The 22808-nt window shown below is 36.1% G+C and overlaps 1 protein-coding gene across 2 annotated transcripts in view; it reads right to left on the bottom strand.

The window, feature by feature from the left end:
* The window catches only part of Atg2 (Autophagy-related 2), a 35455-nt gene that overhangs the window by 6745 nt on the left and 5902 nt on the right, over positions 1–22808 (bottom strand). The window contains exons 6-26 of one of the 2 annotated variants that reach the window (XM_019062304.2): positions 20779–20934; positions 20083–20456; positions 19038–19108; positions 17908–18175; positions 17453–17600; positions 16759–16898; positions 15999–16116; positions 15111–15214; positions 14483–14666; positions 13180–13280; positions 12394–12572; positions 11764–11920; positions 10715–10830; positions 10082–10233; positions 9359–9509; positions 8545–8714; positions 7663–7850; positions 6475–7007; positions 5515–5582; positions 3066–3298; positions 283–373 (exon numbers count right to left, since the gene is read on the bottom strand). In XM_019062304.2, coding sequence (XP_018917849.2) covers positions 283–373; positions 3066–3298; positions 5515–5582; positions 6475–7007; positions 7663–7850; positions 8545–8714; positions 9359–9509; positions 10082–10233; positions 10715–10830; positions 11764–11920; positions 12394–12572; positions 13180–13280; positions 14483–14666; positions 15111–15214; positions 15999–16116; positions 16759–16898; positions 17453–17600; positions 17908–18175; positions 19038–19108; positions 20083–20456; positions 20779–20934 — 3702 coding nt within the window. Of the gene's footprint in view, positions 1–282; positions 374–3065; positions 3299–5427; positions 5583–6474; positions 7008–7662; positions 7851–8544; positions 8715–9358; positions 9510–10081; positions 10234–10714; positions 10831–11763; positions 11921–12393; positions 12573–13179; positions 13281–14482; positions 14667–15110; positions 15215–15998; positions 16117–16758; positions 16899–17452; positions 17601–17907; positions 18176–19037; positions 19109–20082; positions 20457–20778; positions 20935–22808 lie in introns of both variants that reach the window. The other variant, XM_019062303.2, reaches the window with a different exon arrangement.

The following is a 22808-nucleotide window of genomic DNA, read 5'->3' as shown; positions in this document are numbered from 1 at the left end:
CAAAGACATTTAGTGTTTGATTTAACTTGTGTACGATCTGGTTTTTTTTTTATAAGAGCAGGAAGTTTGAAAATATTCATCAAAAAACGTTGATATATTGGTTAGGACCTTTAATATTTATTGGACTAGTTGGACTTTTGATAATTATCCTTCCACAAATCGTGCTTTTGGTACGCAAAATTTTGAGTAAAAAATATGAGTCAAAATGCTTCAATTTGCACCTTGACAAAGAAGAGGACTTATGAGCTTACTTTAAATTTTAAAATTATAGCAGAAACTTACTCCTTTCACATTGTATTTGTAAAATCTGACATCATCCATATCCATATTAATCTGACCACTTCTGTTAGCTGGAGAGGTTGGGCAGCTGACACTGCATGGACAAAATACACAGTTGAATGAAAAAACTTTTCCTAAACTAATTAGTAATTTTGTAGATGATAGTTATGAGTAATGATACGACAGTAACAGAACATGTAGAATATATTATACTCTACTAAATTACGGATCAAAAACCATGGAAAATGCTTCTAAAATTGATGATCAACACTATATTGGGAAAAGCATCAAATTAGAAAAATTTAAGAAAGGTCCATCAAATAGTCAGTGATGCCTATTTTTTTTAATTCATTGTCTTGAAGTACCAAGTGCGTTAAGCTACCGGTAATTCTTTCAAATATTTGGACTTGAATGGAGGGAGAAAATTAATTCTGAAATTGGCAAAATCTGGGCCCATTCAAAACACTTTTTTGGCGGTCTGTTACGACATACATAGGCGAGGGAGCCTGTATTCACTAATTGCCTGAAACCCAGCCAAAGACATAGCCTAGTTAAATCATCAGGACTGACAACCTCTGATTGATTAGATTAAAATCACCTTTTTCTGCCCTTAAGAGTGCTTTTTCAAATTTTTAATGGACCATCTGGTTCTTTTCATGAAATTTTACACAGAAATAAACTGTCAGATACTCTGCAAACATTTTATGCCACTGACCTCTACAGACGAGGTAAGGGTTGGATTTTGAGGCAAAATACTCCCTTAATAATGGGCAAAAAACAAGTCCGTTCAGACCATCCACAGGAAAAAGGACCTAGGTGCCAAAAAACCTACGCAAATTCCCCCTCCTCTCAAAACCAGTAAAAAATGACAAATCAAACCAAACAGGTGTCAATAAAGAAGTTAGGTTGTTCTCAATTCTGAGACTAACTTTGATCAGTTTTCTAATGTTTGGAGGCTGATTTAGTCTTGAAATGGCCATCCACAAGAGCTGTAAGATCGAGTTGAGCTTGCCTCTAAAAAGTGTCTAACTAGCGAACCGTTTTTGTGCTTTTAAATGCATTTTTGCTTTTTGGGCGCTTCTGGGTACCAGATGCGCCCTTTCCAGCCGTTCGACTCCCCCGATGTAACATGTACTATACTACATACCGTTTTGCCTTATGGGTAATGACGCCATTCTGGTACACCCGGGAAAATTTGATTTTCTTCTGCATCTGGTATTCGTAAAAGTTTTCGTGAAATGTTTTGCTTTTCAGCATAACAATCTCGCACGGACGTATTACCTGGTTAAACTATTTTGGGGCTTCGTTATGCTTAAATGCCTCATATTCGAGATTGTAGTTTCAGATTGATTCGAAAAAATCACGAACAGTCACGTGATCTCTTCATTTTAGTGACGTATTACTGTGCTATTTTGTGATTGGTTCATTTTCTCGGCGCAGCATCGTCAAGCGTCAGCTGTTTGCGGCATTGGCAGAGACAAGAGACCCTCCACTAGTAACTTGGCTATGGTGGAAGCTTTTACTTTCGGGACTTCAGCATTCTACTGTTGACTTACCTACATGGTTGATGTTCAACAACGTGTTGGCAGTTTCGTTTTGCAAACAAGCCGAAAATGGCCGACGTTTGGGAAAGTTGTTTGGCTTATGACGTCATCCGAAGCTCATCATCGACCATGTAGGTAAGTCAACAGCCGAAAATATGGTGATGACTGTTGCTCGCTCATAATTGTCCATAAGGAATTGTTGAAACCCCGAAAGTAAAAGCTTCCACCTGTCGCTAGGAGGCCAGTGGAGGGTCTCTTGTCTCTGGGCATTGGGCTGAAGGTTTAAGGTTATGATGTCATGGACCAAGAGAATAAATAAGGACCCCCAACTCCAGTTAGCGGTGACATTAGCGCTGCCTGGCAGAGTGTTCACGCCGTGATTATGGGTCCAGCCAGCGCCGATGTCGTTGATGTCACCGCCGGCCGGCACCGCGTCGCCGCGGTCGCTATCTTCCCCGCGACCCACGCTTCCCCTGCCCGCTGCTGCACTCCTGTTCTCACTGCCACGCTGCCCCGCGAGCCGCGACCCGCGCGCCCTACCTCGCGACGCCGCTGTCCGCTAGATCGCGTTGACGCATCTAGCTTTATCAGACGTTCCGCCGTTCTTTCCCGTCGTCTCATTTACACGGTATCCTTTATGATTCCATGCACCACCTAAAGGTTAATCACTTAGTGCTTATAGATGTTTCTAGATCTTCGTTGTCGTCCTGAAGTTCTGAAGAGTTTAATGGGAAAAGCTTCCCACTTTTATTTCAATCTTCGTCAGTCTTCGGGTATATAAACTGATAATAATATACTTTGTCAAAGAAGCGCCCTCCAACGCTTTGGCGTTGGAACTGCTTGTTCTGAATTATTTTGATTCAAGTCTGCAGTTACCTTTATTTCCTTGTTGAAATCTCCATGATGGTTAAGATATTTGGGGCTGTCCCTAACTTACACAACTTACTTTTTCAGCATTTTTTACCCCCCTCCCCTCCTTGTAATGCTTTTGTGACGTAGATCCCTATTCTCTAACACGTAAAAAGAAAATGGTGTACCAATCTCCTCAAACCCTCTCCCCTTAGAGTTACGTAATTTAGGGGCAGCCCTTTAATCTGAATTTCTTTCTTGCTTTCATTCCAGTATATTTGTTACTATTACTTTGGCATTATAGTTATTATATTATTAATTGTGTATTGGGCTAAACTTGTTCATTTTTTGATACATAAATGAGAGGAAAGATTACTCAAATTGATGACGCACCTTTCATTGATGGGCACATACTTTTCACTGGGTTTGGCGTCCCCAAAATCAGATCCTCCGTACATGTGCCATACGACAGTCATTTCTTTCAACGTATACCGTCGAGCTGGAACCGGGAAATGGTCTGGCGCCTTCAAAACATCTGTTTTGCCTACTGGGATATTGAAATGATTGTCTACGATTTTTATTGCCGCTGAGTTCAGAGTTCGTACCTCTGGAAGACTGCTTCTAGACTGTAATGATAATCAATTAAAAAATAAAATATGGTAACATAAGCACCAAGATTAGCATCATGCGACTTGCCAAGGGAGAAAAATCAAATGCTGATGAAAAATTAATGAATAAATATGTACACCTATTTTTTAAACCTATAAATGTATTGAGACATACTTTTTCGAGCATATTCTCAACAGAATGCGGAAACGTTGATAGATTGTAAAATTATAGAAATTGATTTACTGGGTTTATTCAAGGCCTTCATTTTTACTATTTTAGTAATATTTACAATTCCGGTCAAAAAACCCTCTTTAGCTGCAAGAAAACTAGAACACTGGTTTCTTCACAAAGATATTTTGCGACTGACAATAGAATTGAACAATTTTTGGGATGAAGTTTTTGAACCTCTAGTGGCCAACAGATAAATGGACTGTGTTTAGCAGAAAGGAACAAGGTCACTTTGACAAATTCAATTTGGCAATTTAATTTTTTACAAGAAAATGTTTGCACAGAATCCTTTGAAAATCATGAGGAATTTACTTCGAGCCATGCAGAAAATCCACTGAAATTTGCACAAAAATCCGCAAAACAGTTTTCATATAAAAAATTAAATTTAGCGATAGCTGATGTGGCTTGGTACCATTCTGCTTGAAACGGTCCAAATAGTGTTGATAAAAATAGTAAAGGATTCGAGGGTGCAAGTGGTTTTACTCCAGACTGCAAAAAGCAGATGCTGCTTAGCTTAGAAAGCGCAGTTTCATGAGGAAGAAAGAAGCAAAGCAGTTCTGCACCGCTTGGAAAGAATTTAAAAGCAAACCGTTCAAAGTTATATTAAAACCTCGCGTAAAATTAAGACTGATAACCTGTGTAGGAATCTGGTTAAACACTTATTTTAATTCCACCAATTCAAGATACTCCGCTGCTGGTGAAACTAGAAAGCTGCACCTTCATTGAGATGTTTCAAAATCATAACTCGAGTTTAATTTTCCTACGAAACCCATTTTTCTATTTACCCATTGAATGTTTTCACTCAATGCTATTAGGAATGAGAAGTCATACAAAATTTAGTGCAAAAGCAAGGAATAATTGTCTTCCAAAAGCAAAAAAATTCATCGATGAAAGAAAATCAATTCAAATTCAAATCATTCAGAAATGATTCATATCTCTTAAAATGTTTTAAATTTTTGCTTTATTTTTCTTTAACGAAAACGAGCCGATTTCACTGTTGTTGGAAGTTTTCACAGAATATTCTTTAAACAAAGAGGAAAAATCGGAGACATTCCTGAGATAATACGAAGATTAGTTTCCCAAATAAAAAATAACATAAGATAGGAAGTCTGGATGGCCACTGACCATTATGCACGGTTTTTGAGATTTAAAATCTGCACGATAGAATAAATGCAGAGTTACAAAGTAGGATAAAAATACTTCTAGTTTCACCATCAGTATGTTCAGAGTTAAAAAAAAAAAGCGAGCAAAATTTATAATTATATTTCATCAGTTACTCCCTGGTCGTGTTATCAAATTTGTTAGAGTTCAATTAGGAAAAAAGGTGATCGAAGGCAGTGAGAAGGTCTGAAAAAAAAAAGTTATACGTCACATTCTTTTTAATGTTACAATTTAAGATCAAAATTTTTCAGATTAATCTTTTGAACCAAAGTTCATAATAGACAGGAGAATACATCAATCTGCAGCCTGATTGTTGAAATTTTTTGTTTGTTGGGACGACATAGATGACATAGGTTAAAAGGCGAGGCGTGATTGGTCGGCTATGTCTTATCGCTGCTTTGTCGTGCCTATGTCGGGTTGACCTCTCGACAAGCTAACGGCACCTCTTAAGTTTCCGACAGTATGTTGATCATTCCACCTGACAAAGGCACGATAAAGCAGCGATAAGACATAGCCGACCAATCACGCTTCGTCTTTTAACCTATGTCATCTATGTCGTCCCAACAAACTAAAAATTTCAACAATCAGGCTGCTGGAGTTAATTATTTAATTTTTGATAAGGTGAAATTGGAAGTACATACGTGATTCGGTTTCAGTTTATGCTTTGGATGTCTATCGCAAAAAATTCTGAAGAAAATTTAAGCTGGTGAATGGAAATGATGAGAATTGAGTTAAAGACAAAAAAAAGATTTCATACCAAGTTATCCATGCAAGCTTTCTGCTCCAGCAAGCAAAAGCCGTACTCTACATCATCATCATTCCAATTAGAAGGTGACCTGCTTACATTGTCGCTACGATTTTCATCGGGGAACAGAAATATGTCCCCAGCACCATTCGTTATCACAGCTTCTTCTGAAAAACAAAACAATGTTATTGGCACATTCAGTATTTTCCCGATTGAACAAGAGACTTTCAGGCAAGTTTGAGGAAACTATCATTTGTTTTCTGCATACAGTTTTGACATCACCTCTAAACTTGAAAGATAATTTTGCTGCGAGGCTTAATTTTTAGACGCTACTTACAATTTATTAGGAAACACAGGGATTTTATGCTATGAGGCAGAAAGTTTGGAGGGGAACAGGTTTGCAAATATATAGGGTGTCCCAAATGATCAAAAATGACGCTCTAATTAAAAACCAAGCAACCTATTGAGTTTGCTTTAGTCTCAATTTGAAGATGTTGGAAGAAATTGATTGAGACCAATATCAGCCTGTCTAAGCAAGCAGCCATTTGAAGTTTGAAGAAAAATTATTACCATCTTTAAAATAGAATAAGTTAAAGCCTGCAACGAATGCAAAAACATTGCATCATAGACAGAGTCAGCTTTCTTATGTTATTGATAAATCATATTTTCCACTAAAATTAAATGTGCTTAATCTTTGAACGGATCATTCAGTTTCAAAAAATAAGTAAATGAGTGAAAAAAACCTTTCAAAGGTAAATTGTTAAAAGTGTTTTGTTCTGACACAACAAAATTACCATGATAAACGATTAGACTTCAATGTCCAAAATTTTCCTTGGCTTGAAGCGAATTAAAAACCCTCAAAATTGAAATTTCTTTCCTCAAAATGAACCACGTTAGTACGAAGAATCTTATCAACAGGGGAAAAATGAAAGAGATATGTAAGCTTAGCTGGTTTTCTTTTAACTTTAATAAAAACTGTGAACTTCAGGGCTCTTTAACTATAGCACAGAAACTTCCTCGGAACAAAATTATTAGAGAATCATTATAAACAATACAAACCTTCTGATTTTGTTTCAGGAATAGCATTGGACTCCATCATGGCATCTTCCATCATCAAATGAACATTGCCAGCAGGACTTGTCAAACTTTCGCTCTCTGTCACAATCTGCTCCTCTTCTACCATTGACTCATTGGTTTTCTCCGTTATTGAACTTGAGTCAAAATTTGGAGTTTCCGTAGCGATATCACCATCCGAGGCGATGTATGATAGGAGTTGGAGGAGGATACAAGCAGAGTCTGAGCAAGTTCGTACATGAACAATATTATTCGAGGCACGGAGATCAATCTTTGGACTGTTGGCGTTTTCTGTTTTACGCAATGACAGTTCAAATAATCCAAGTTTCACCACACAGATATAATCTTTTTTCACGTTAAGAGTTCGTCCAGAAGTCACGGAGACTTTGTCTGTGAGGGCAAGAGCGACTTCTTCTGCCATGAACCTTAAAGTTGATGAACTTGTCCGAGCGACGATATTGCTAGAGAGATTGAAACTACCGAATGATAGCAAAGCAGCATAGGGTAAGTAGAGAGGCCTGAAAATAAGAATACAGAATAATTTTTTCAGTAAAAGTAATTATCTCATAGTATTTAACTATTATACTAATATTAGAAAATATATAATAAATGCTGTACGAAGATATATAATATTCATGCAATATCCATTTTGAAGTTTCCGTCTCTTGCTGCAAATTCCTGCCTTTTGATCAAGGGTAAATAAGTTCCATTTGCTGAAAGAACAAATATTTCTAATTGATTGCAGCAGAAATGATAGACTCGAAAAAAAAAAACAACAACAACAACAACAAAAAACAACACATCTTTCTACATATCTTAAATAAAAAATGAGAAAAAACAAGGAGAAACTTTCCGAATTTCATTTGTAGGAAATTCAACATACCACAGCAGAAATGTCCCAACTTCATTTTTGATACATCATTCATCCTTTATGAAATATTACACGAGAGAAAAATTGGTTCGCTGTAGTTCTTGGAAGCTTTTGGATATTTTTGGGTTATTTTTAGGAACTTGAACAAATAAAAAAACTGAAATGATTGGGTTTATTTTGCAAAAAAATCTTGAATCTTAAGAAAATAAAAAAAAACAAGATTGTAAAGTTTTTTTAAAATCAAATTTTGACTTTTGTCTACCTAATACTGAAAAAAAGGGAAAAAACTCAACAATACACACCTGTAGTCCACAGCGCAGTTGAAAAATTGGATGTGAAGCTCAGTGACGATTTGGGATGGTGTGTAACCCATAATTGGGTAGGAGAGAACATCAAAGAAATCCAGCAGTTGATTGAACCAATTATTGTCCGTCGGACACATTCGATACCGCAGCGTTGCATCACTGATGGCGCAGGCTACTCGGATAGTCTGCAAGGATTAAAATTAAGGATGTTATAGAAAATTATGAGAAACGCTAAGATCTCGCGATTATTGTACGTAATCCATTAAAAGTAAATAAACAGAGAATTCAAGGAAGATTCAGAGTTTTTAATTCAAATGGAAAATTTTCGATTTTTCAGCATTCTCAAGCACTATTATCTAGGTTTCTGGCAACAAGTTTGGACAAGAAGGAGATGTCAGATGACCTTACCTAAATAAATAAATAATTTCACTAGACATGACCTCAATTGTTTCAAAGGATTTGCTCCTGCTATCACTAAATTGTTTGGATGGATCATATTTTAAATGCTTCAGAATGACTGAAATCAGACGTGAGGTAAATTGATGGTAGTTTTAAGGATTATTTGTTTATTTACATTGGGCTTTATTGCATCTCTCAGCAGACTAGTTTGCTAGCAACATTGAGACTTGATTGAGATGCAATTTTCTTTGTTGATTTTATACAGATTCTTAGCTGTTGGAGGTATAAACAGTGCATTAATTTATTGGCAGAATTTGATTAATTAGATTTATAAATTTAGCACTTCCTGTAGATTCTGGCTTGTTTCCATACAACATTGCCATTTCTGTAGGATCAATTTTTTTCCATGCTTAATGCTTCCTTTAACTATTCTTTTCTGAAACTAGGGCACTAAACAGATAAGCTGAAACTGCCACTCACTTTCACCCGCGAGTCGTTGACTTTAATACTGACTGCTACAGCCAGCATGTCTGAACAAGAATCTTTGAGAAGTTCTTCACAAGACTGGTAGATGGTAGGATCAAGGTGTAAACTCGTTGATGAATTTGAGCTGGCACTAGATGATGCCGGTGAGCAAGGAACTACAGCACCTGATGAAAAGTTAGGCAAAAATAATTTATTAACTTCCAAGCTAAGAGTAAGACACAGCAACTTCTAGAGAAAATGCGGAGCAGTCTTTGTAATTACTGAAAAAACCCTGGAACTACTTAAGCCGCCTCTCACTTCTCCATTGAGCGGTAGAAGGTACTTATGTCGAGTCATAATAAGGCTGAAAAAACAAGCTCTTGGACCAAGAGCTTGTTTTTTCAGCCTTCTTTCCCTACGACCAAAATTTGCTGCCCCCCTCACAAAAAAAGGACATTTTCTTCTTTTAGATTCTCTCTTGTGAGGAATTCTTGAGAACTAACACTCTTTCCACTTCTCATGGAAAATGTCAAGCTACTCCTTTGGAGAGATAAGCTGAAAACTTGCAAAATTTTTTTCGGTTCCGTCAGGTCTTCCATTGCAGCTTTTACCCAGGGATTTCCTTGAGTAAAAGAAGTGCGCCTAATACTGAAAAGCTGTTGTTGGATGCATTTACAAAGAGACAAGTCATGAGCGTCCAGCCAGTAGAGACATATTTACGCCCAAGTAAAAACCATGGTTGCCACTAGCTGCAAAATGTGAAAGAAAATCGTGAAATAACTTTGACACCACAGTTGTTTCAATTAAGATATTAGAGAGCTATGCTTACTAGAATGATGGAGAGAGATTGTCCCAGCTTGAACGCATGCATAATTATCACGAACATTGCCTTTATAGCTGGAGACAAAAAATACAAGGCCTTGCTTGAATAAAAACTCTAGTTTTCCATTTTGTCCCGGAATCACAGCTCCATTTTTATCCTGGAAAAAAAAGGAAAAAATTAAAATGAGTTTTTTCAGAATAATTATTTCGAAAATTTTTTATCTGCCAAAAATTAAATTACAACAGTTCATCTCGACTGGTACTTTTCACAGGCATGAGCCCTGAGCCCCTAAGAATATAGGCATAGCACGGCTCTTGTCATAATGCACATAATTCTGTTTGGCAGAAATACGTCCAGTTGAAATTGGCAAGATGTGTGTATGCACAGTAAATATTATTCAGTTTTAAAAATCAGTTTGACAGACTTCCAAACTGTTTAAAATTAACTTTACCCCTGTTTTTTTCAACCTGAAAAGATTACTTTTCCTCCACACGTATACGGCTTTCTAAAGGATTCATTCGAAAAAGACTTTGCGAACAGAAGGGGTGGATACAGAGTATTTTCTACACATGCAACAAACTATCTTCATGTTGTTGAAGACGAGAAATTCCACCAATTTTATTTCATTTTTTTTTGTTTGATTCTTCTTGCATAGGATTTTATAAAGAACAGTCAATGATATGATATTCATGCAATTTATTGTAGTGAGAATGAAAGAGAAAAACTTACTTTGTTGTGAGGGAGAACAGTAAAAACACCTTCCCCGACGTTCAGAGTGAAAGTAAACTCGCTCTGTCCTTTGGCTTTTTTCACAGGCTCAGCTTTTTGGACCCAATAAGACACGCCATCTTCTGATTCCGACTCTGATTCAGAATTTGAAGCTAAGAGAAAAAAAGAGATATTTCTAAGTAATGCATGTTCATGAGAAAAAAATTTTGTTGAATAGGAGCAAATTTTTCAGGGTAGCAATTTTGGTCAAAAACTGCTGAAGAATCGGGCTTTGAGACATTTTCTAGGATTCCAAAACTGCAGGCAATGTGGTTTATTTTTTAAGGCGGTAGAGTTTACAGGAGCTGTTCAAGTATTACCTGAGTCAGATTACGGTGTCCTACAAGGGAGAGAGAGTTTTCCCGCCCAGGCTTACATAAGTCTTTTTCTCAAAAAATAAATGATCGAACGGTTCCAAACCAATGAGTTCCAAAAGAGTGACTGTGGAATGGACAATATGCCAAAAATTTGAAATCGAGCCCTGTTTTGAAATTGAAACTACTTGTCCAAACAAGAAAAATATTCAGATTAGTTCAGAAGCTGATTTGAACATGAGTAATGGTGAGAACACAAAATAAGAGGAGGGAAACATACCATAATGTAATCCAGATTTGCAAAATGAGAAATTTATCGAGTTCAGACTATCAAGAGTATTCCATTTTTTTTGTTTTGGAGCAGATGGAGTCCACAGACAAAGATCAGTGTTCAACCTGGGCAAATAATGAAAAAGTAAAAAATAACGCAATTAAAAAAAGACTAAGAAATACCGGGACAAAATTTCTTCACAAAATTTTGGAGTCTACCACCTTATGGCCAAAGTATCACAAGCGCCACTTAAGCTCAGGTGCTGTGCTGCAAAGCATTTCAATCTTGTTTTAATTTTTTCTTGAGACTTTTGCAAATACTTTTGAGAAAATTTCAGGGATTAATCTTGATGATGAGAGAAATATTAGGTAAAATTTTCGAGAGCTTTGTTCGTTAGTTTTCCTATAAAAAATCGTACAAGTTTGGGAAGTTTGGCAACATCACAAATGGCGCTTGCAATACATGTAAATATTAGCTTGCTTACTGAATATTGCGACCGAAGTATAGAGGATGAAACAGAAACGTTCAAACAAAAGAAGTCTATGAGAATTAAAAATTCTTGACAAGTTTTGACTTCTAGTAGAGGCAAAAGTGGTTTTTTTGATATAGCACCTAGACAGACGCTGAGTTCACGCATCACAGACAGCGTCGCGCTCAATCCTTAACATATTTGTGATGAGATTCTATTCCGAGTATTTTTAAGTGTTCTGTGAAAAGTAAAACCTTTTTTTCCATCGTAAGCTGACGAAATCATCGTTAAATAAAATCAAGGTCTGCAGCAGCGGTATTTTCTTTAAACAAAGATACAATGTTAGAGTAGGGATTTTGACAGGACCAGAAAAGTCGCCATTACATTGTTGAAAGAGTCATCCTATTCAGATTTTACTGTACATTGCTGATCCTTAACTATTGCATTGAGACCTTTTTTTCAAGCCCTACTGATGTAGATGTGCTTGCATAACTGCATCCATATTCGTATTTCTCTCATATCCTTGATAACATACATTGCACAAATAATTTTTTGATAAACAGCAGAGAAGAGACATTACGAGGCTTACCTATTGTAAACGACTTCATACAGATGTTTAGAGGGAAAACAGATGTTGGCACATGGAAAAGTTGCATCGATTTGTATGTGAGCATTGTGACTAGCATCTTCAATAAATTCCATCATTTCTTCTTTACTTGCAGGTATGACTAGTTCATCGCTTTCCTCTGAAAGAGAGATATAATTCATGTAGCACAGACAGGGTGTGGACAGATTTCAAGAAAAAAATTTCTCGACAAAAATGTCAATTATAGAAAAAATGAAAATGAAATATCCTGAATTTTCTTTGTTTTTTCTGACAAAGCTCAAAAAAAGTTTTGGACTCTCTCAAGTTACAAACACTCCAGATACGTGAGTTTTTCAGGTATCCCTAAAAAAATGCGAAAAATTCTACATTAAAACCAGATTTCTGACCATCTATTGAAAAGAATCATTTTAGTAGCTCATTTTAAAATTAAACTTGACGTTCTCAGTTTTCCTCATCAAAATTAAAATTTTCCAAAATCATCATTCCTAGGACCAAGAAAAAGTGAACTTAATGATGAAACTACTGGTCATACTTTTTTCAAATTCAGAGATCGAGGATGATTAGCATTGGTTACATCAGGGGTGCGAGGTTTAGAAATGAAATCGGACTTACGAGAATAGTTACTTATCCCTTCATTGCCTCGAACGACTTTTTGAGAGCTGAAGAGAGAGGGTTCACTACTATCTGATTTGATATAGAAAGATTGAGCCATTGAAGCAGGTTCGTTCATGTAAGAGAGATCATCTTCTAATTCGCTGACTGGAACCGCAGGGTAAATTCTTGCTACGATTCTGAAAAGAAAAATTGAAAAATAAATGTCACTATTACGTTGAGGAAGAGTGCTCAAAATTTACACTTCATCACTGAAATCTGGCTGAAGCAAATTCTTAACTTCGCAATGTAAAATAATATTACTTCATATAAATATTTGGTGTATGTAAATAAATTTCAATGTATGGTCACAAATAATTAATTGATTACTATCTAAAAGAATGAAGTATGAGAACTACATTCAGGAAAAATCAAATTAATAATGTAGAAAGCCTGGAACAGGTTCCTTTTTTTTAGTCTGTAGGGAGGAAAGTCAAAATATGTACTCAGCGTTTAATATTTTTGGTGTCTCAAATTGTTGACACATTGGAAAAGTTTCACACTTTTAGAGCAGAAATTTCTTTTTGAAGGTTAAGCCTGAAAGGCATTCTAAAATGAATCTCAAACTTGCACTAACTTTATCACATCTATTTATGCTAGGTATTTAGTAATGAAACTTGCTCAGTTTAAAATGGATTCATGCTTAGTGTTCTCAAAATAGTGTGGACCAGAATTCACAGGATTGTTAGAGGAACGACATTTCAAGGAGTCTCCGTTAGGAAGAGATTGCAAGAAAAAAGTACCCACCTCAATAATTCTAAATCTTTTGCAATATTTGAACTTGTGAAGTCATTACTTTTATCATCCATGTAGAATTTAGCGATTGGCACTAGAGGGTTTGTATCTTCCTGTAAACAAAAAAATGATCGATTTGCACATGACAGACAGTAAACTTTAACATGTACGAGTGCTTTACCTGATTTATTCTTGAAAACCTACTCTATGTAAATGTGAACTGACAAAAAATCATTTTATGAAGCTCTTATTAAATACTTGTTTTTTTCTAACTTTTCAATTTTCTTGCAGAAAGCATTCAAAAGGAACTATAACTGCAATTTAATTTTAAATTGAATTAACAGTTTTCGGGTCAAAATTTCTTAAAATCTACCACCAATTAAAATTCTGCAAAGACAATTTTAAATTGAATTAAAAGTTTTCGAGTCAAAATTTCTTAAAATCTACTACCAATTAGTATTCCACCAAGACAAAGACTGGCATTGTATCACAGCTAATGGAACTAATTTCTGTAAAACGAAAATACTTAAGAAAAAGAGGGAACTAAGAGGGAGCAAACATCCACTCCAGGAGATATAATATTTCCCTTAGGCAAAATGTTAACATCATTGTCTTTGATCTCAGAGAAACTTGTACACTTTTCCAATCATTGAAAACCACAGGAGTACATAAAATTAAGGAGGAGGAGTTTCATTTGACAGTTCTAGGTAGAATTTTCTCTTGTTTTTCTAGTTTTAGTTCAAGGTGTCTACTAAAATTCCATTTTGGATTTTCCTGAGTTTTTTGACAATTTTAAATGGAAATTCCTGATTTCTTGCATGTATAAGTTCTGATAAATATCTCCTGATCTATGATACATTTCCCTATATTTTTTACACCTGATGACATAAAACTTCCTGATATTTTCCAGTTTTGCCGGTTTCTACGGATGGCAGACACCCTGCAATTACTGATTAGCTCTGAAGACATTCTGAATTCAAACTGTTTCTTCACTGACTTTTCTGGCACCTTGTCTCCACGGGATGTTTTATGGGAATTGTCCCAAGTTCGAATTGCAGGGATGAAACTTCTGGGCTTCTTCATACAACAAAAACACATAACAACAAAACACAACAACATAACAACAAAATTTCTTCTCCTTCTCCCTGAGTCCCTCTTAGGACCCCACGAGGACTCCGCTCGTTACTGTGATAAGCATTGCCTAACTCAATATTTCACCCAACTCTGCAAGTGAGATTTTTCCCTGGGAAAAATCCCATGAAACGTCCCGTGGAGATAGAGCCTGAGAGAGAGCATGCTAAATACTTGCAAGTACCTGAAATAGGACATTTATGTGACGACACTGCAATTCATAACTGCTGGCTGGCTGCCGAGTGGAAGCATGACTACGGACATTGACATCGATTAACTGGAGGTGCATGGAATCAGGCCGTATCCGTCTCTGCCACCAAGGCGGTTTGTCCATGTCATTTGCACTTCTTAAATCAGGAATTGGAAACCTGAAAAAATTTGATGAATTTTAGGGAATTTAGTTGAACCGAACCAAAATAATAATTGTTTAGCCACTACGTGGCAATGACTAAAACATAAAGACACCATTAGAAACTGTCCTTCGTTATGATTCCTGCGGAAAATTTATTCATATAAGGTACAAATAACAAAAATCAGGAACTCGAAGGGATGGATTTCATTTCACCGATTATTTCAGCAGGATTGCAGTGCGCCAAAACTGTGGAGAAATTTTCTTGGTTAGATGAAAGGCTATAAGAATTTGCAAGTACAGTAAAGTTTGAATGATTCTAATGCCAAAGTTTAAGACCTTCCATAGAAATTTTACTCTTAAAATAATACTGAAAAATGGAAGCATCTCTTGGGGAAGTTCTATAAAGTAAGGGTTCATATAGAAACAAAATATCAGTATCAAAGATGCATAAAATAATTACCTTAATAGGACTACAAAGTAGGGTATTGATACATTCCATTCCAGCTCGCTTTCATTGGAGTATGATGATGTTTCCAGGAAATTGTTTGAAGAATTTTTAAAAAGCTGGAAAAAAAGTTAGAACTGCATTTAGGACTGAAATTATTTTTTTCATTTCAAGTAAACTTCTTTTACCTCAAGACGAATTTAATCCTTCAAAGAGGCGAACTTCTGCTATTTGCTATTTTTGGGGATTTCAAAGTGTACGGAGTAAATTTCACAGGTTGGGTGCCACCTTAACTTGGAGAATAAATATTCAAAGTACCTGGCATTTTAACCAGAGGTTAAATCATATCAAGAGGTGATAGAACTGGGTTTAATTTGGAAAATATTGTTGATTACCAAGGGTTTTTTTTTTGGGGGGGGGCAGAATTAAACCCTACGGATTGAAATTTTATCAATTAGAAACACAAAAATGAACTAGTGATGGAGTAAAAATTTTTCCTTGTCTTTTTATAGATCCTTAGAAAAAGTACTACACCAACGTTTTGCAAATGGTTCAAATTCGTTCACTTATGTAGCGCAACCGTCATTGATCTATTGCAGGTTTGTGAAGCGACCAGAGTGATCATTTTTATATAAATTGGATACAAAATTGGCGAAATTTAAAAAAAATTGGACTCACTCTGCTCCCATTCAAAATTCCAAAGGACAAACATTTTTTGTGCGACCTACACCACTAGGAACCTAAAACAGAATCTGACCAAGCCATAATCAATCCCCAGGTCATACTTATTTCTCTTTTCTGATAGGTGTATGACACAAAAATCTTGCATCTTGAAAAGAAAAAAAAGGAAAGACTTTTTTAAAAGATACGAATATTAGTACGCAATTATTATACAATACTTACAGTTGTATTTTCATGCACAGATGATACTTTGCTGCATAAAGGGTGTGGATTCAAGAGTACAGATATCCTATCAACAATGGAGATATCAACTTCTGACCAACATTGCTGCAAGGATACTCTGAAATAGGGAAAATGAAGGGTTAGTATAGATATCAGATATTACTAATCAACTTCTTCAAAAGATATGTTTTCAATATTGACAGGCAGGTTTTATTTTAGATTGCTTTCAAGGCAATACAATTTCTTAAATCAGGGAAGAAGAAATGAAAATTTCTGAGATTAAGTGTTGGTGAACATTGGATTAAATTCGAAAAAATAGTTGATATCCCCCTCCCCTACTTTTCATGCTGGACAGTCAGGCAAGAAAATTAGGGAGAGGAGTCTACCATTTTTGTTCATTAAATTTCATCGAATATTCATTAACATTTAATATCACAGAAATTTTCATTGCGCATCCATCACCACTTATTGGAGGAAAAATTAATTTCCAAAAATAAGATGCTTCACTCACTGCTCACTGCTCTACTTTCCAGAAGTTAGAAAGAGAATTGCTGGGGAGAAAAGAGATTTTTTACGAAGATTGTTCATGGTGGTTTTGTTGCTTAATCCCAAACCAAAGAACACAGCAACTTATAAACATCAACAAAAGATGCCTCCAATAACGACTAGGGTCTATTAATCAAATGCATTATCATAAATTGATATGGTAACGTTGCATGGTGTCATTAAATTAACTAATGAATAAACATCAGAAACTTACTTGATATCCATGCAGGAAACAGAATTGTGTTTCACATGGTCGCTAAATTTAATTTGCACTTTCACATCAGGACTAGAGTCAACAGAGTAGAGAGGGGCTATGAGAGAGTTTTCCGAAGAATTTTTCATAAATCGCAATAACTGAAAAGAGAAAACACAATGGAAAATAAAATAAAAGAAAGAATTAAAATATTTAAATAAAAATTCCTAAATTTTGAGTTTTCAAGCTACGATACCAGTCACCAATAGGAAGCATTCGACCACTTACTGAGAAATCCAATAAAGCGATTCACACTTAAACTTTCGTTTCACTTCCTTCCAATGTATCTGCAATTTAATGTTCAAGCCTTATTCCTTCCCAATTCTTATCCCGTGGAGCATCACACATGATATTACTTGAAAACTTCTTTTAAAATCAAGGTATTGGGAAGTAAAAGTTTTAAAAACTCTGGCTTGAAATGTTCGCAAATTAATCTCAACATGGAGACGAAAAAACGCCAAAGATTTAAAAAATGATGTTTAGTAGTTTCCCATGCTGAAAATCAAGTATGACAAGGAGTCAAAAAAGCCGCAGACTGAGATGTGCATTTTTGCAGTTTCATCCTTGAAATGAAGAGATTACTTGCGAACACTCCAAATAAAATTGACCGTCAATTAACACGGTGCAGAAAAAAAAGAAAAGCATCCGTCCTTACCTCAACATATTCAACTTTTTGATTGGGGACTACACCATCATACAGGCATTCTAAAACTTCTAAATTTGCTGCTGTCAGTGTGAAATTATCTAATTTACTCACACTTGTAACTTCATCACCTTCTAATATCACAGTAGTAGCTAATAATCTGAAACAAGAAAAAGAAAAAAATTACAATCATTAACAATCACTCAGTATAAGCTGAATCATGAGAGAGTGACAGGTCTCGAATGAAATGAGCAAACTTTAAGAATTGAAGCAAAGACCCTGTCAAATATACCGGCTTTGCACCCTTGCCTCATACTTGTAAAAAGAAGACAACAGCTGTGAATGGTTTATTCTCTTGTTAGGCTATTCACTGTCAACATGGCTTAGCTTCGTAAAATATTTTTAAAAAGTCTCTCCTGACTAAAGAACTTTATAATATTGGTACTAAAACAGAGAAGTTGACTTACCTTATATGGTTCAGTTGACAAGCATCTGAAAATGTTTGCTTGGCGTTAGTAAAATCTTTTGTTCCATAACCGCACACAGCGAAAAGGCCTAGTTTGCTGAAGAATGACTCTGATAAAGCAGTCATTTGTTTTAAACTAGATTGGGAGAGGGCATTTGATTCGACACACTGTGTTAGGATATCTTCGTGGAGGATGATCACAGCCAGAGAGCTCAGACGGATATAAAAGTGATTAACACTGGAATTTGAATCGGGATCACCGCTACCAGCTGAAAATAAAAAGTAAGTGGGGTTAAATTTCATAGATGAAGTTACTGGATCAGAAAAGAAGAAACTACGAGTATTAAAAATATCATATTCATTAACATACAGAGTGTTCTTAAACATTATTCAGATACTTCAGAAATCGATTCAACAGACCGAAAATAGACTATTTTGCTTTGCACCATGTCTCTTTTTTAGTCATTTGAAGCAGGAATTAGATCTTTCAAAGTTTTGGAAAAACAAAAAAAATCAATAATTTTGATTGCAGAGGCATTATCAATTATAAAAGACAAAATTCGGTACATGAGAGCATTTTTAGATGTTTTGTCCATTTCTTGCCACAGATGAGTAAAAGCTGAGAAAAATGTGGCATTACAAGCATCTCAAAATTGGAAACCTGTATCACTGAATTGAGAGACCCTTTAAAGCTCCAATTTTTTTTAATTTTTACTTTTTGTGTATCAGAAATTGATAGTGTGCAATCAAATACCCCCACTGTAAAATTTTGTGTTGTGAGGTTGACAACTGATTCTGAAATTGAATAAAAATTAAATCTCTTGCTCAAAAAACTTTGGGGAGCTATAAACTTTTTGAAATAGCTCAGCAAAAAAGTATTATAAAACAAAAAACTTCTTTTGATCCGAAGAATCAATCATTGAAGAACCTCCATTCCAATTCCAAACACCTTATTATATTGATTGAATATGTTACGATAAATACATGCAAATATTTCTATAATTTATATAAGATCCTATTTTGCCCTTTGTATCACCACATTTTCTGTGTTTCCACTCCACAATGTTAAAGGTGATCGCTAATTGCCAAAAATCTATTTCAGGATAATAACCACAAGTACGAAGCACTTACATCTTCCTTTCCATTTAGTTGAAGGCCCACTCATAGAGGAAGAGCAACTAGAAGTTGAGCCACAGGATTTGCTGGAACATCAAAGACTCAACTTAGAAATGATGCTCAGTAACACACAGAAAAAAAAAAATTCATACGTGGGAATAAACGCACAATTTCAAACCTAGATAATTTTTAAAAAACTGAAGTTCATAGTAAGCTCTATCTTGGATTTTTCCTACTAACAAGGTTTTGAGCCAACAGAAATATTTTATTTACTTTGATGACAGAAACACATTTAATTACATTATTAATTGTTATAGGGATACAATAATTGAACTGCAAGAACGCGTATTTCGGTTTGCAACATTGCTGACTTCCTGTCAACCCTCCTCTTCTGAATTGAAAAATACTCAACAGTATTTCTCAAAAATTTCCCTGCCTTTTCTTCTTTGTGCGAAGAATATTGAGTGAAAGTTTCAAGCAATAGCGTTGATTTGCTTTTCTTTGATTTAATAAAATGACAGCAGAGCTTTGAAAACAGAGCCAACAAGATACGCATTCTTGCTATTTCACCATCGAAATTCCTTGGATACAAATGATTTATTTCTTCATTTTAATGACAGAGAATTTTCATAGGATGGAGCATTAGATCTTATCCTGTGCAGAAATTTATTATGCTCTTCAATTGTTCTATGTTTACAGAGCTGCGGGCTGATTGTTGGAATTGATAGACAAAATGATAGACAAAGAAGACATAGGGAGTATGGAGCGATCCTATTGGTGGAAATGGTTGGTTCCTATAGACTAGGGGAGAAAATGATGGATTAACTACAGGGTCTCTCGTTGGTTGCCGTTAGTTAGTCTAATACCTGCCTTCTTTGTCCATTACAAGCAGCAGCTTCCACCAACAGGATCCCTCCAGATCCCTTTCCTGTTTTTTGTCTATTAAGAATAGTGAGAGTATCAATTTCAACAATCAACCCACTGAAATTTTACACATTTAATAGCGTTTTACATTCAGACTCTCAGAGATCAATGAAAGGCAGGGAATGTGAGTACTTACCTAGAATTAATGTAAGCATTCGACATAGAATTATTGAAACTCGAGGGAAGACTGGAGGTAGCAGTCCAGCGATTGTTCATCGGCTCGAACTCGTCTTCACTATCTTCGAGACCAGCCGAGGACCATCCGTGAACAGCTTGCAGAGTTTTCTCTTTTGAGATATTGATGGGGTGCAGTTGGCGCAGGAGTTCCTGTTCGACCCGGTCGAAGTCGGACGCCTGCATCATTTTTTGAACACAACGCGGTCTCTGTGCGACGTTTGAGCAATCTTGATTGTCTGGCGATGCTAGTCCTTGCATCAATTCCAAGAGTAAATGAAACTGCCGCGGCGACAGGAACATTGTTGCAGAGCCTATGTCGATTTCAAGATCAACCTAAACAGGAACAAGAAAAAAATACTAAAATTGTGGTCCGAATTAAAATTGATAATTTTTTTTTTTTACTGTAATTAAAATTTGTGGAAGTTTTGAATAGTGTGGACCCAGCACTCTTTTATCACCTTGTCCTAAACACAAATATCGGTTAGTGCTAGATATGTGTTTTTGAAAAGTGAAGTTTAGCATTAATATTATATCAGAGTAAGAATTTTTTACATTCATTTTTTGCAATAATTGACTGATGGTTCTGAGGTCCCATAACTGAAAATTAACGTTCGCAATGTTTATCTGAGACACTCAGTTTGATCAAGTGACATACCTTCGGTTCCAACACCATTTCACCCTGTTTCAGCTTTAATCTGACTTCTTGCCTGCCAGTCAGTTTTCCAACAAGAATTGGATTTGGGACGTATGCTGATTCTTTTGAGCTGACATCTTCAGAATGAGCAGATTCATACGTACTCGTTTCACTTTCCTGTAACACAGTAGAGAGTTCATGATATTGAGAGGCAATGAAAAACATTGCTGTTTGGAATACATCATAAAAACATAAGTACAACGTTGCCAAAATTCTAACAATAAGACACTATTTTCTAAAAAGCTGTTGAATTTTTTTTTCTTTAAATTTTGTAGAGGATTATACTCAATTTAACCAAAGATAGATGAAAATTTCGAAAAATATACGTGACTTTTATCAAAAATAAATTATTCATGAGCAGAAATTTGGCAACATTCGAATGCTCCTGCCTGCGGCGTTATTTCTTAGCATGACAGATGCTGACCCATAAAGGAAAAATGCGGTAACAATCTATAACCAGCAGATTCTCAAAATTGTAATAATTTCTAACAACGTAATTGGATAGAAAGTTCATTTTATCGTCTTATACTTCCTAATTTTTCAGATAACCCCGGATTGAGAGATAACTAATTAAAAACTAATCATCTGACATAAGCAGAATATTTCCCTTCATGGCAGAGACTTTGTATCAAACAGATAAACCCATTCAATTTTCTATAAGGAGTAATTTCAATCAGTAGAATCGGTTGCCAAAGGACTACGTGCAAAACAGGCCATTTGGGGCTCGGGGCGGATACCTTTGAGACTTGCCCTATTCATTCACCTAACAATGCCCCATCTTTTCCCAAAGTTCCAAGCCCCCCAAAAATTTTGGGGAGACGCGGCGGGGGGTCAAAGTTAAAAACCGGCAAAATTTTCGCGAATTTATTACTCGAAAACCAAGAAGTTTTCGAAAACGCGGTTTAAACGAGCGTGTTCAGCGTGACGAGAGCTTTCAGAAAATGTATAACATCATAGGGTTTTGTCAACTTCAGCTCGAGTTATCGCCTCCGAAGCGCCGGAACGCTCAAAAAAGACCCCTTATTTTTTCACGTTTGGGCCGATTTAAAAAAAAGCCATTTTTTTATTTTGATGAAAAACTGATATGTTGTTCCTGACTCTCTGTAGCCCCTCTGGCTCTTTACCGCATGCTGGGGAAATGTTTTGGTCGCGAGTTATAAGAGCGGAAAGCAGCGAAGGTCGGGAAAATCCAGTTTAAAATAGCCGATTTTCCCGACCTTCGCTGCTTTCCGCTCTTATAACTCGCGACCAAAACATTTCCCCAGCATGCGGTAAAGAGCCAGAGGGGCTACAGAGAGTCAGGAACAACATATCAGTTTTTCATCAAAATAAAAAAATGGCTTTTTTTTAAATCGGCCCAAACGTGAAAAAATAAGGGGTCTTTTTTGAGCGTTCCGGCGCTTCGGAGGCGATAACTCGAGCTGAAGTTGACAAAACCCTATGATGTTATACATTTTCTGAAAGCTCTCGTCACGCTGAACACGCTCGTTTAAACCGCGTTTTCGAAAACTTCTTGGTTTTCGAGTAATAAATTCGCGAAAATTTTGCCGGTTTTTAACTTTGACCCCCCGCCGCGTCTCCCCAAAATTTTTGGGGGGCTTGGAACTTTGGGAAAAGATGGGGCATTGTTAGGTGAATGAATAGGGAAAGTCTCAAAGGTATCCGCCCCGAGCCCCAAATGGCCCGTTTTGCACGTAGTCCTTTACGAAATTTCTGCAGAGCAACAATGAACATACAATTTTAGGTGTCGATAGTACTTTAGAATATGGCAGAAAAGATGCCACTTGGCAATTGGCTATTACTTACTCTTTAGTTAGCTCATTGATTCTACAGTCTACACTAAGAATTCTATAAATTTAACTGGATCTAAGGGGAGGGATCGAACCTTCCAGAAGAAAAATTTCCATAACTTTTTAAACATTTATGGGGGAAGAAAATCTGGAAATTTTAGCGCAAGTTTGATTATAAAATCTCAAAAATGAAGGACATTT

The sequence above is a fragment of the Bemisia tabaci genome, chromosome 8 (genome assembly GCF_918797505.1).
Source record: "Bemisia tabaci chromosome 8, PGI_BMITA_v3".
Lineage (NCBI taxonomy): Eukaryota > Metazoa > Arthropoda > Insecta > Hemiptera > Aleyrodidae > Bemisia > Bemisia tabaci.
This window is presented reverse-complemented; position numbering and strand designations above follow the sequence as displayed.